The 14,134-nt window shown below is 52.5% G+C and overlaps 1 protein-coding gene across 8 annotated transcripts in view; it reads right to left on the bottom strand.

Annotated features, from left to right (window-relative positions):
• FRMD1 (FERM domain containing 1) overlaps nucleotides 1–14,134 on the bottom strand; it is a 121,801-nt gene that overhangs the window by 18,175 nt on the left and 89,492 nt on the right. For 2 of the 8 annotated variants that reach the window (XM_021938088.2, XM_021938089.2), the window contains exons 1-2: nucleotides 11,652–11,864; nucleotides 8,735–8,825 (exon numbers count right to left, since the gene is read on the bottom strand). In XM_021938088.2, coding sequence (XP_021793780.2) covers nucleotides 8,735–8,825; nucleotides 11,652–11,864 — 304 coding nt within the window. The other 6 variants (XM_009206414.3, XM_009206415.4, XM_031667584.1 and 3 more) reach the window with 6 other exon arrangements.

Raw genomic sequence — 14,134 nt, forward strand, 5'->3', positions numbered from 1 at the left:
GGTCTTGCTCGAGCTCTGCAAATGCCTCTCAGGGAGATGCAAGGACCTGTCTATTATAATGACCAGGCCCACATCTGGGGGGGGGGGGGGGGGGGGGCAACATACTTTCGTCTATCCACTCTTTTCAACCATCGATCTACTAAACTGGAAACACTCTGAACCCGCCACCTTGCTCCCGACAGCTAGAGCCCTGTCGAGCACGACTGTGTAGTGGTGTTGGACTCAAGTTACTCTAGCAGACCTGACCTCTGGGACCAGCCTTGAGCATCAGTAGACTAGGAGCTATATGTGGATGGGAACAGCTTCATCAAACCACAAGGAGAGAGATGTGCAGGGTATGCGGTGGTAACCCTGGACACTGTTGTTAAGCTGAGCTCATTGCTTTAATTTGGGCCTTAGAGCTCAGTAAAGGTAAGACTGTAAATATTTACACTGACTCTCAGTATGCCTGTTTCACCCTCCAAGTGCATGGAAAATTATACAAAGAAAAGAGCCTGTTAAACTCTAGGAAAAAGGGGAAAAAAGACCCAGAGAATGCAACTCAGCTTCAGCGTTTGCCGAGGTACTAAGAAGCACTTCTGCAGAGGCTAAAACTTGGTAGAAAAAAGCAAGGAATATAAAAAAGATTTCAGGAATGCTTCAAGGAGCTGACAAGAAGCTAAGTCAGTTTTATAAGGGACTCTATAAAGCATTCTGGCTCTACACCACATTGAACCCTGAGGCTGCTGGAAATCAGTATAGAGTGAATGCTTCATTTGTAAAGCAAACCCAGGGTGACATCAAGCAGAAGCTGCAGGCATGAATACCACCTAGTCTAGAAAAGTGGCCACCAAGGTGTATGTTAACTGTGACCAAGGGACACAACTGGAAAAGAGCATAAAAAGAAAAAAAAAAGACTAAGAGTAAATGTGAAAAAAGAGAACTGAAGAAAAAACTGAGAGACAGACGCAGTGGCAAGCAGGGGCGAGGTCTGCAAGCCGCTGCCTGGCCCCACCGACCAATGTGAGAGCAAGAAAACTCAGGGAAAAAAAAAAAAAGTAAATTAAAGACTTAAGAAAAAAAGCCAATCTGTTAGCAACAGCTCTTATAAAAAAAATTAGCAATGTGGGAGAAGACGCGGATCGGATATAAACGTGAAAACGCCGTTAGGCAGATTCAGACACAAGGTTGAGAGAGATTAATAAAGAAATGCAAACAGAAAAGACACTAGAAGGGTAAATGTTCAAAAGACAATAAAGGAATTGGCCAAGGCCACAAGACAAAGAGGCCATCGGCCAAGGGCTGCTGCACCTTGGAGGAACCAAATACTGATCTGTTCAGGCTGACAGGAGCTAACAAATGTAAAGTAAAGACCAGGGCAGACTAGGCACCATCCCATTAGGCTCCCGGGAGCCCATGGTCACATTAGAAGTTAAAAGCAGCAAGATTCTGCCGTATCTGGATTCCAATTTCTCGCTGAAGGCTAAGCCACTAAATAGAGTTACAAAGGGGGGTGGCGGGGGGAGAAGAACCCCTCCTCTAAAAAACTTAAACAGGAAAAAGAGCCATACCTTGTGAAAACTTGCTTACAGATTTTACAGAACTGCCCCATGCTGGAAGCTATCGGTACAGGCTAGTGCTTGTTTGCACCTTTTCAAGGTAAGTTCAAGTTTTCCCCACCAGGACAGAAAAAGTATAAGAAGTGACTAAAGTTCTGTTAAAAGACATTATCTCCAGGTTTAGACTACCTCTAACTTTAAAGTCAGATGATAGGCCAGCATTTGTCGCTAAAATAATGCAAAATTTAACAAGACTGTTAAAAATAAAATAAAAGTTACACACAGCCTATTGGCCACAAAGTTCAAGAAAAGGTAAAACGCATGAACTGGACACTCGAGCAGCTACTAAAAAAAAAATACTGCCAGAAAATTCATTTAAGATAAAATCACGTTTTTGCCTATGGTCCTCCTCCGAGTCGGGGGCACCCCACCAAACAAACTAGGTATTTGCCCTATAAGATTTTGTTCGGTCGGCCACCCGCAAATCACAGGTCAAATTAAAGGTGACCTCCAGAAACTAAAGGAATTAACCTTAAAGAAGCAAATACAGGCTTTAAAAATAGCCATATAAAGTGTTCATGATTAAGTAAATGGAAATGCCTATAAGCTTGACACCCCTTTAAATCTAGTGACTCTGTTTAAAGTAAAATCTAATTTTAATAGGACCCATATAGGATAGGCCCTATCCTGTAACCTTGTCCACTCCCACTGCTGTTAACCTTGCAGGTGTTGTGTCTTGGATCCACCACAGTCAGCTAACACCGGCAGATCAGGACAAGTAAACCAGCCAGCAGGACACAGATCACCCAACCCGGCTGATCCTGAGACGACACCAAGCTGCTGCTGAGGCCGACAGCCCTGCTCTGGTCACTCTGGAGGCTGACCGGTCTACGCACGACTGAAGCTTGAGGAGACAACAAGCCCTGCTCTAGTCACACACCGACAGCTGACTAGTCTACGCACGGCCGAAGCTCGAGGACTCATCAAGCAAGTAAATGTAGTTAAAAATCTTAAGATTAATAGTTTTCCTGTAATACTAACTGTTTTCCTATTGATCTGTCGCTGTATTCAACCTTTTTCCCAAGTAAGGACCTCTTTTGTCCTTGCTGGATATGAATACTCTGTACATTGTTTTGTTGTTGCTACCCTTATAACCATGCTAGAAGAAACACCTATATAAGGTATGCCCACTGTACACATGCTACTTAGGAAACCCAGACCCATCCAGCCCAGCTTGTTACCTCTCGAAGCTCAGTCATTCTTTAAACATATAAACCAGAAGTTACCAGAACCTCCTCCTTTAGCAAAAAGAGAAAAAACCTATTTGCTCAGTAGGCTGAAAACATTGCTAGTAGCCTAGATGTTTCGACATGTTATGTTTTTTTTTTTTTTTTTTTTTTTGAGACGGAGTCTCGCCTGTGGCCTGTGGCTGAGTGCAGTGGCCGGATCTCAGCTCACTGCAAGCCCGGCCCCGGGTTTACGCCCATTCTCCTGCCTCCTTCAGCCTCCCGAGTAGCTGGGACTACAGGCTACTCTCACCACCTCAATTCCCTGCTAGTTTTTCTGTTTTTTGTAGAGACGGGTTTCACTGCAGCCAGGATGGTCTCGACCTCCTGACCTCGTGGATCTCCACGCCTTAGCCCCAAAGTGCTGAGATTGCAGGCTTTGAGTTAACACTGCACCGCCAGCCAATGTTTTCATGTTATGTTTATAAAAGGCTAAATATAGAGACCAATGGTTCTCATTTATTAATGCCTCAAGATAACTTTCTTTAACTTTTCCAAACAGACGCCCCAAGTTCAAGCGTCTGGCTCTTAAAAACTTCTGTTATTAAAAAATACTGTGTTACTCGCTAAGAAAAACCTTTTAAGACCCAGTAAAAAAAACCAACCTGCTTAGGACATGTGCCTGCTTAAGACAAGTTGGTACATGGGCCTGTACAGGTTTAACTCAGGTTTGATCCTAGGTCTTCATTTAGAAAATAGTTTTCAGCTATAAGAAAATTTAAAACCCTCATTGTAAGTGTATTACTAGTAATAGAAACTTGCTTGCTGATCCCCTTTGTATTACACTTACTCTTTCAAATGATAAAAGGTTTTGTAGCTACCATCGTTCGTCAGAAAACTTCAACAAAACTGTATTACATAAAACACTATCACCCTGTCTCGCAAAAAGACTCAAAAAGTAAAAATAAAAGTGAGAACTCCCATTAGTTAGTGAAAATTCTCAAAGCAGGGGATAAGGAAGGAGACCACGACTACTCCCCTCACCTTGCCTAGTTCACAAGACAGGAGGAGAGAGAAAGCAAAAAGTTAGAAAGAAACCAAAGTAAGATAAACAGCTAGACAACCTTGGCACCGCCACCCGGCCCTAGGAGTTAAAAAAAGTAATAATAATAACAACAACCCCTGACCTAAACTACTTGTGTTGTCTGTAAATCCCAGACGCTGTATGAAAAAACCATTGTAAAACTTTTTGTTCTGTTAGCTAAGGCATGTAGCCCCCAGTCACGTTTCCCACGCTTGCTCGATTTTCACGTAGACCCCTTAAAGTTGTAAGCCTTTAAAATGGCCAATAATTTCTTTTTCAGAGAGCTCTTAAGATACGAGTCTGCCGATGCTCCCGGCTGAATAAAAAACCTCTTCCTTCTTTAATCTGGTGTCTGAGGAGTTTTGTCTGCGGCTCGTCCTGCTACAATATATGCATCTGCAGTCCCAGCCACTCAGGAGGCTGAGGCCAGAGGATCTACCTGAGCCCGTGAGGTCGAGGCTGCAGTGAGCCATGATCACAGCACTGCATTCCAGCCTGGGTGACGGAGTGAGAGGAAGGAAGGAAGGAAGGAAGGAAGGAAGGAAGGAAGGAAGGAAGGAAGGAAGGAAGGAAAGAAAGAAGGGAAGGAGGGAGGGAGGGGGAAGGGAGGGAGGGAGGGAGGGAGACATTTACATTAGTAGACTTTGAGTAAAGCAGATGACCTTCATACTGTGGTGGGCCTCGTCTAGTTGGTTGAAGGACTAAGAGGGAAAGACTGAGGTCCCCTATGGAGGAAGGAACTCTGCCTCCTGATGACCCTCGGACTCGAGATGGCAACAGTGGCTCTCCCTGGGTCTCCAGCCTGCCCTGCAGATTTCAACAGTGGCTCTCCCTAGGTCTCCAGCCTGCCCTGCAGATTTCAGACTTGCCAGCCTCCAACAATCACATGAGCCAGTTCTTTACAATAAATCAGCTTCTCTCTTTCTCCCTCTATGTATCTATACACACGCACACTATCTGTAGAGAGAAATGGGATCGGAAGGATACGTGTCTACAGACATACACATACACATATATCCATCAAGAGTGTGCTTGCGTGTCCTACTGGTCCTGCTTCTCTGGAGAGCCTTGACTGGCACAGGACTGTCTGCTGGAGGATGGGCATCTAGCTGCTGGAAGGGGAGATTCTGGCCTTGGCTATAGGCTCCCCTGAACCCAGCAGGGTGGGGACCACATGCACCCTCCGGAGCCTCCTCACTCTCTTCCCGGTGAGAGTCGTCCTCCCAGCTCCTGGCAGGCAGATCGGGACACACCGTGGAGCTCCACAAGTGCCTGTTGATTGAACAAAAGGCCTGAGCTTCCCTCACTGTGCTCTGCTACCCTTGACACTGGCGTGACAGCAGGAGACTCCCGTAGGGCTGGCCAAGGTGCTGGACACCGGCACCCTTGTTCACTGCCACAGGAGCAAGCTCCAGGCAGCGAGGGCCAAGGCCAGGCCAGGTGGAGCCCACCCTCTCTCTATCCCTCTCTGTCTCTGTCTTATTTTGCCTTGTCTCTATATCCAAGCCCCAAATTGCATCTCTTGTTTTTTGCTATAGGCCTCAAAAATGTACACAATTTACAACTTACAAGATAATTAAAGTAAGAAATCCAAGTACTTCCCATTTAAAAAGTCCAAATCTCCAAAGCAAGGGCTCTGGCCAGAACCAAGAAGGGTGTCCTGAGGTCAAGAAGGCCCTGGGGCCACGGGGCTCTGCTGGGTGGAGGCGCCAAGCTGCAGCCCCAGGGAGGTTGAGGGGCCTGTTCTGAGTCTGTCCTCCTCCTCAGAGGTGGATTCCTGGATCACCAGGAGGAAAGGTGACCCAGATTCCTTTCTTGTCCCCAAGGCCAGTGAGCTCGGCCACAGGCTGTCTCAAACGTCCAGGGTCAAGGGGACAGGGAGAAAGGGGACAGCGTCAAGAGGGACGCGAGAAAGAGTTGGTCCGCAGGAGTTGGAAAGTCCTCCCACCTGGGAACTCCCTCCGCAGGGTAAAGGCGCCTCCAGAGCAAACACTGGCTGATCAGCCAGCAATCTCCCTTTGTGTGCGCCCGCCTGGCTGCTGGTGGGAGCTGTTCCGGGTCACCCTCCCAGCCCCTCCTGTTGCTCAAGGCTGTCCCAGTGCTGCAGGCCCTCATCCTGCACTGACCCTCAGAACTCAAGGACCCCTGCCTCCTGCCTCCCAGGCCTCCCCACTGCTGGCCCTTGTGCTCAGACACACGGCAAATGCAAATGCCCGTGAGCTCTCCCCTTAGCATCTGGGCAGCTGACTACACAGACACTGTGCCTCAGTTGAAAGGGAAACAGGGTTAGAAGCCAGCCAAAGGCGTCCAAGCCAGGGCTGCCGGCTTCGTGACCTGTCTGCAATTCCCCAACACCAAGGATCATCAGCATACAAACTGGGAGAATCCTTGGCCACCGGGAACCTGCCCCGCCTGGGCGATGGATTCTTGGTCATCAGGAGAGACGCCCTGCCCTGCACCCCCTGCTGGGAGGGGAGGTCCTTCCCCAAGGAGCTGCCACTGGACCTCTGGAGGACCCCCACACTCCACCCTCAGAACCCTCCAACACCACCTGCTGTCTCTAGGTTTCAGGGACATCAGGCGCTGGGCCTGAACTCCGGATAGGGCTGAAGTCCCGTGCCCTCACATCCGTGGTCGCCTTTGGAACCGCGTCTCCCAGAGGCCCTCTCAACCACAGCCACTCACCCTGTGCAGGGCCTCGCATAGGGGAGGGGGATGCCCTGGGGCTTTTCTCCGCCTTGGGAGAGCAGTGAAGCCTCAGTGCCGAGAACTTGGGCATAGACAAAGCAGAGTGGAGCGCCAGCCAGAGCTCGCCCCACAAACACAGCGGCTCCAACGCGACAGTGAACGTCTGGTCTGGCGGTGACGGACATGATCCACAACCAAAGCAATGGGTCCTGGCCCGGGTTTTCCAGGCAGCTCCTGAATTCCCCCAACCCCTGCCCTGCCGTCGATTTGTTTCTTGGTTGTTAAAGTACTTTAAGTCTTTAAGAAATAAACGATGCCAAGAACAGGGTTGGGAGGCTTTGACTTTCTTCCCTCATTCCCTCCAGACTAATTTTCTTTTCATTTCTAAAATCACAGATTGATGACACCAACCACAAAACCAAACAGCAAAACTGGACTCCCCAAAGTCAACACCCCTCTGACCCACAGGGTCCTCCTTCCACTCCACCCAGGGGTCCCACTGCTTCCAGAGCAGCCCTGAGATGGAGTTAGGGTTCTGCTCCAGGCGGAGATTAGAGAAGGAGGAGACTGAGACAGGGGCACTCTCGCTTCTACTTTGAGGCACAGAAGGGGCCGGGGCCACCTGCACTGAGGGAAGCGCTGACCCCTGTCCACATTCACAATGGTCGGAAGAGAAACTGGGGATGGAACCCCAGGGCACCACGTGGGACGGTCGCAGCAAGACGGCTTCATCCAGAAGGATCCTAAAATCTCACGCTCCCTTCACAGCCCCTGACAAGGCGCTGCAGACCCTGGGAGGATGATGCGTGGGTCCTGGTGTCCTGTGCAGGGACACCCTGGCTCACTCACTCCCCTAGACAGAGGCCGGCTTGTTCTGGGGGAGCCTGGGAGAGGTCGGTTCAGGCAGAGGTCTTGCTCCTCCTCAGGCAGTAAGGCAGGGGGATACTCAGCTACCGCTGGTCAGCACTGAGCTTCATCTCCATCTGTCCGTGCCCCGAGTAGCCTCCCTTGGCTTGGCTGGGGAGAGAGGGCCAGGGCTTGTCTGTGCTGCCAACCTCAAGCCCCCACTATAGATGAGAAGCCCCCAGTCCTTTGCAGCACTGGATACAGGTGCTGCCACTCACTTCCTGGGGCAGCAAAAAGTGCACATGAAGCACTTTGGGTTCTTACAGCTCTTCCATGCGACGCAATCCGGCTGAAGGGTCTGTGGAGCCCAGGGGGCTGGCCCCGCCCCCCCACCTGCCGTCTGCATGTACTAGAACTCCAGGTAAGAATTCACATAAATCCAGGAGCCTGCTACTGCACAGAGGCTTCCTGGAAGCCCCTGGAGTCAACAGCCCCTCAGAACAGCACAATCGGCACTGTGCATGTGTGGTGTGTGCATGTGTACATGTGAGTGGTGTGTAACTGCATGTGTGTGGTGCATGCATGCATATGTGTGAGTGGCGTGTGTGTGCACGTGTGTGGTGTACGCATGTGTACATGAGTGGTGTGTAATTGTGTGCGTGTGTGGTGTGTGCATGTGTACATGTGTGAGTAGTGTGTTATTGTGTGTATTGTGTGGTGTATGTATGTGTACATGTGAGTGGTGTGTAACTGTGTGCATGTGTGTGGTGCAGTGTGTGTACATGTATGAGTGGTGTGTGTGTGCATGTGTGGTACATGCATATTTACATGTGTGAGTGGTGTGTGTGTGCATGTGTAGTGTGTGCATGTGTAAATGTGTGAGTGGTGTGTAATTGTGTGCATGTGTGTGGTGTGTGCATGTGTACAAGTGTGAGTGGTGTGTAACTGTGCACATGTGTGGTGTGTGCATGTGTACATGTGTGAGTGGTGTGCAATTGTGTGCATGTGTGTGGTGTGTGCATGTGTACACGTGTCAGTGGTGTGTAATTCTGTGCATGTGTGTGGTGTGTGCATGTGTACATGTGTGAGTCGTGTGCAATTCTGTGCATATGTGTGGTGTGTGCATGTGTACATGTGTGAGTGGTGTGTAATTGTGCCTATGTGGTGTATGCATGTGTACAAGTGTGAGTGGTGTAACTCTGTGCATGTGTGTGGTGTGTGCATGTGTACGTGTGAGAGTGATGTGTAAATATTTGTGTACATTATGGATGTGTGTGGTGCGCCCGCCCCCTTGACCTCCGGCAGACGCGGCCCCTGGGCATTTCTGCAAGTGAGGCCTGAGCGATGCTTACTTCTGATCACACAGAGGCCAAAGAACTGGGTGTCTCTGATGCTCACCGCGTTGCACACTTGCTGGAAAAGCTCCCGGCCAGTGGCCTTCACCTGCAAAAGAGGTGGGGAAGGGCTCAGGGAGGGGCTGGCACCTGTCCCCAGGGAGGCCACCTGAGCAAACGAGGCCCAGTAGGGCACCAGGGGGACCACCCAGTCAGGCACTCCCTGCAGCTAACAGGTCTGGGTCCCTCACTCTCTCCCAAAGCTGAAGGCTAAACACCAGCCACATGCCCATCAGAGCACCTGTGAGTGCAGGGGAGTGAGGGTGGAGGGGGTGGGGTGCTCTGGACGGTGGATCAGGGCTGCCCCCTCCATCACTGTCTGTCCCTGGTGTGAGGATTTCCCGAGCTCAGTCAGGGACACATGATGCAGCGTCACCTCCAGGGCCGCCCTCTGGGCTCTGTCCTCACACAGCACAAATGAATGCTTGGTCTGCCATGAGCGTGAGCATAGGTGTCTCTCATCATCCATCGCCCAACTGATGCGAGTGATCCCAACAGTGTTCCTACAGCTGAGCCTCTGACAGCAGCCTCTAAACACCCAGCGTCTGGTGCGTGTCCCTGTTTCCGGTGTCCCGTGTCCACATTTCCGGCATCCCGTGTCCACATTTCCGGTGTCCCGTGTCCACATTTCCGGGGTCCTGTGTCCACATTTCCGGTGTCCCGCACGTGAGGCTACGTCACACCTGTTCGGCCCCGGCATGGCTGGGACTGGCGGGCGTCCCCTGCAGAGCTCTCCCTGACTCCTGTCTGTTGCAGCTCTGGGGCGCATCTGTGGCCACCGGGCAGGAGAAGCGGCGTTCTCCAGCGGAATTGCAGCGCGCCAAACCTGTGACCGATGGTGCCGGCCAGTAGCTGTGCGCTTTGCTCTCAGACTCTCCCGAGGACCCTCACTTGGGGCTCCAGGAGGAAATCTCACAGCAGGGCACAGCTGGGGCAGCTGGATCTGCAGGAGGCCATTTTGCGGTTCTTCATTTGTACAGTCTCAAGTCAAATGAGGTATCCAGCTTACTCATCCTGAGTTAATCCTGAGTTACTGTAAGACCGGCTACCTTATTGATATGGTTTGGCTGTGTCCCCACCCAAATCTCATCTTGAATTGTAGTTCCCATAATCTGCCCGTGCTGTGGGAGTGACCTGGTGAGAGGTTATTGAACCATGGGGGCGGTTTCCCCCATCCAGTTCTGATAGCGAGTGAGTTCTCATGAGATCTGATGGTTTTATAAGGCGATTTCCCCTTTGCTGGGCACTCATTCTCTCTCCTGCCACCCTGTGAAGAGGTGCCTTCTGCCATGACTGTAAGTTTCCTGAGGCCTCCCCAGCCATGTGGAAGTGCGAGTCAATTAAACCTCTTTCCTTTATAAATTACCAAGTCTTGGGTATGTCTTTATTAGCAGCATGAGAACAGACTAATACGATTATTATCTGCTTAACGTGGTGAAGGGCAGGTCCCACAATGGTAGTAACACAGATCTTCAGTGATGGTCTTCCCAGCCCATCCCTTTCTAATAACTGGGCTTGACACATATTTGGTTGAATACAGGGTTCCTGTCTAACTGCAGACACAGGTGTGCACACACTCCGATAGAGGGTTCCCTGTCTAACTACAGATACACACAAGTACACACCCTGATAGAGGGTTCCTGTCCAGCTGTAGACATGGATGCGTGCACACCCCAACAGAGGGTTCCTCTCTTACTGCAGACACAGATGCACACACACCCCAATAGAGGGTTCCTGTCCAACTGCAGACACATAGGTGCGCACACCCTGATAGGAAGTAGGCTCTGTGGTTGCCAACTTGCTGGGCCCAGCAGGGGCCACAGGAGTTGCAGAGGCACTTCAAGGGGCTCAGTCAAAAACAGACGAGCATGACTCACCCAGGGGGTCCACTGTGTTCTGGCTGCATGATCCCTCAGTTAAAATCTTACTGTGAAGTTCAGTGCAAGAAACATAAAAGTTCCAGCTCTTATGGGGCAGGGGGCCAAAGCCACAGCATCTTCCCTGCAACAGGTCCTCTTATGACCCCTCCCCCAAGCCTGAGGCACTGCTGGGGACCCCAGGAAACTACGGGACACCCCCCATTACCTCAACTCCAGCTTCCCATTGCCGGGTGGGGACACAGAGTCTTGGGGGAGATTTTGCCACAAACATAGACATGGGCATTTACTTAAACACAGAACTCTTATCTCCAGGCAGACAAGAGATTCCCAGGGGAATCTTGAACCAAGATATTACTAGCAAGTCATATTTCATTCCAGGTAGCGTTGATAAATTAGCTACGCAGAAAGTCATTGTTCTTTAACAAACCACTCTCATTTTAATTACACATTTTCATTATCCACATTAATCATTAAAATGAAAGTACTCTCTCAACTCCTGTCCCCACAAACTCAACTGAAACAGGTAGACAAAATGGGGGAAAAGGAAACAGAGAAGCAGAGAGACAGTGACGTCTGAACACAAGACAGGAGCTATCCCTTGGAAACCAGCTTCCTGGTGCTCTTCCCTCAGCGCTCCCAGGAGGGATGTGCTGAACTGTAAACTTACTTCTCACAGCAACGTCTATCAGTGATGTTTCCTTCACAGGCCCAGTGAAAGGGCTGACCATCCGACACCTCACAGGCACCTGGCGTAAGCAGAGTGAGGTGGTCCAGGGATTTCTCAGTACACAGGCTGTGTCCTAAGGCTCTGCTCACCCCATACCCCTGCTCACCCCATACCCCTGCTCACCCCATACCCCTGCTCACCCCCATGGCTCTGCTCACCCCCACAACCCTGCTCACCCCCACGGCTCTGCTCACCTCCATGGCCACCCAGGGCCCTGCTCACCCCCATGGCCCTGCTCACCCCCATGGCCACCCAGGGCCCTGCTCACCCCCACGGTCAGCCGCAGCTGCTCCTGGCTGGGCAGCAGCACGAGGACGTCCCTGTGTTCTGAGGCCATCGCGTCCATTCCCAGGGTGGGCTCCTGCCGGTTGCCTGCAGGCCTCTCAGGACTGGGCTCCATCCATCGCGCCCCTGAAGGAAGGAACGTGTCAGGGTTTGTCTGGGTGGGGTCTATGCCCCACCCTCTCGGGGGCACCGCCATGCTGACGTTACTGGGCCCTCCCCGGCCATGGGTCACGGGTGGGTGCTCAGCACCTCCCAGATCACAGCTGTGCCTTCCGGGACCCGCCCTTGCTGAGCTTCTCACTGGGAAGGGAACTGAGAGGGAAGCCTGGGCTGGGAATCCAGCGTGGCCAAGCCAGGGCAAGGGTCAGAGCTGCAAATAGCTGGGTGTGTGGAGGGTGCCTGGAATGCAAATAAACAACCTCAGGGCACCGGCCATGCAGCGCTCCTGTGCAGGGCAGCTCAGCACCCAGCCTCACAGTGTGGACCGCGTGAGACCGAGGTTGGGGGAGACAGGACCCAACTCCCCCAGCTGACAACCCCTAGCTCCTCAGAGTGCCTGCTCCTTCTTCTATAATGTGGAGGGGGTCAGGCAAACCCCACGGGCACAGATGCCAGAGCCAGGGCTGCTGGGGATGATGGAGCAGCAGCAGGGGAGGAGGAGGAGGGCGGGAGGAAGGCAGCCTGGGCGGGCACCCTGCCCCACACACCTCCTGTGGCATCTGCTACTGAGCTTAGGAAGCAACATGGTGGCCATTCCTAGACAGGTTCTGCCAGGAGGGACTCTAGCTCCCTCTAGGGACTGGAAACTGAGGACACTTCGTTCCTTGCCTAGGGCTAGCAAATCCCTTCCTGCCTGCAGCGGCTGGAAGGCCAGGAAGGGGGTCCTGGCTCGGGTGGACAGCAGACGGGGGCATCAGCATGAAGGGTGGGGACATCTCCCGCAGGGCCTGGAGCCCCGGCTGCTCTCAGCAGAGATGAGCAATGCCTTTGAGCTCTTTGGCACAGCGTTAGGGAGGGGAAGGGACCCCAGGAGCCCCCCTGGCCCTGGGAGCACCCAGACCTTTGGGCACTGCAGGTCAGGAGATGCAGTTCCCACGGGCCTGGGCTGCGGAATTCTGTCCTCAGCCGTGCGCCCCTTCGGTTTCCTGTCATGGAGTCTGGGATGCTCTGGGACCTTCCTCTAGTAAGGGGTCTGGACTTCCAGAGGGGCAGTTGTTCATCTCAGGAAATTCGAACTCCAGCCGCCTTAAGGCCTGGCCCAGTGGGTTTAGAAGATTTAGGAGGCTCGGGTCTCACCTTCCCCGGCCCCTGGAATGACGCTGGCTCCCTCCCTCCCTCCCTCCCTCCACTCAGATCCGGGCCTTTCTCAGACCCTCGAGGCCACACACACACACCCAAGACAGCAGTGGTGGTCTCTTTTCTCTCCACAGCAAACGTAGAGCTGTTGACTATGGAAGATGTGGGGACCCCTTTAGCCGAGAGCATAGAAATTTTTTTTAAATGGCAAAAAAACAGCCCCAGAGAGCAGAGGCTGGATTCTCACGGCCCTGGCACTGGCTCTGGTGCCTGGGCAGCTCGTCCCCGTGCCAGGCGCCCTCAGCCTCTGCTCGGAGTCACAGTGCTGGTGTATCAGGAAGGGCGGCAGCAGCTGCACCTCTCAGGGATGCCTGGGCACAGGACAGTGGCAGAGGGCAGGCGGGGGCTGGGGGTCGGGAGGCAGCAGAATACCGCCGCCACACACAGCACAGAGGGGACAACAGGCACCAGGACCCCTCGGTGGGGAGAGCCGGGGACATGGTGGGGTGGGGAGTTGTGCTGGGCACACTCATGATCAAAGCGATGGTGCCCCACATGTGTGCAGGTGCTGGTGTGTGTGGGCCCTGGCATGTTACAGGTGACCTGGGGCCAATGGGCTCCAAACATCACTAGTGAGAAGAAAGAGAAAAGCAATGAAAAAGAAAAAGAAAAAGAAACCTCCACATTCGTATTGATAAACACAATAAACAGATTCTTGTCAAGTCAGGACGTCCCTGGCCTCAGCTCCTTCCTTCCCTCCCGGAGTCTCAGGGCCACACAGCTGAGGCTCAGTGCTCCAGTGAAGGCCGCCGTCCATCCGAATGCCAGGGAGATCTGGGCTTGGGAAGCCCCGTCATATTCCCGGGAGAATGCGGCTTTTTCCTGAAAACGTGCTGAAGATCCAAGGCAAGGGTGGTCGCCGTGAGCACCTCCCGCCAGGGCACTGAGGGGACACCGTGGGAACCTCTGTACCCAGCTCATCAGGAAGACAACTTTGCACCCGGAGAAAGAAGAGGCGTGACCAGGCCCCAACACAGACCCCACCTCTGAATGTCGTGTCTTCTCGACTGGCGTGTGCACGACGGAAGAGGCTGGCTTGCCACGTTCTGTCCGGAGCTGCGCGCCCCGGCCATAGCAAATAATAATTAATGATTAAACGCCCGAGCTCTA

This window comes from Papio anubis, chromosome 6 (assembly GCF_008728515.1).
Source record: "Papio anubis isolate 15944 chromosome 6, Panubis1.0, whole genome shotgun sequence".
NCBI classification, from domain to species: Eukaryota; Metazoa; Chordata; class Mammalia; order Primates; family Cercopithecidae; genus Papio; species Papio anubis.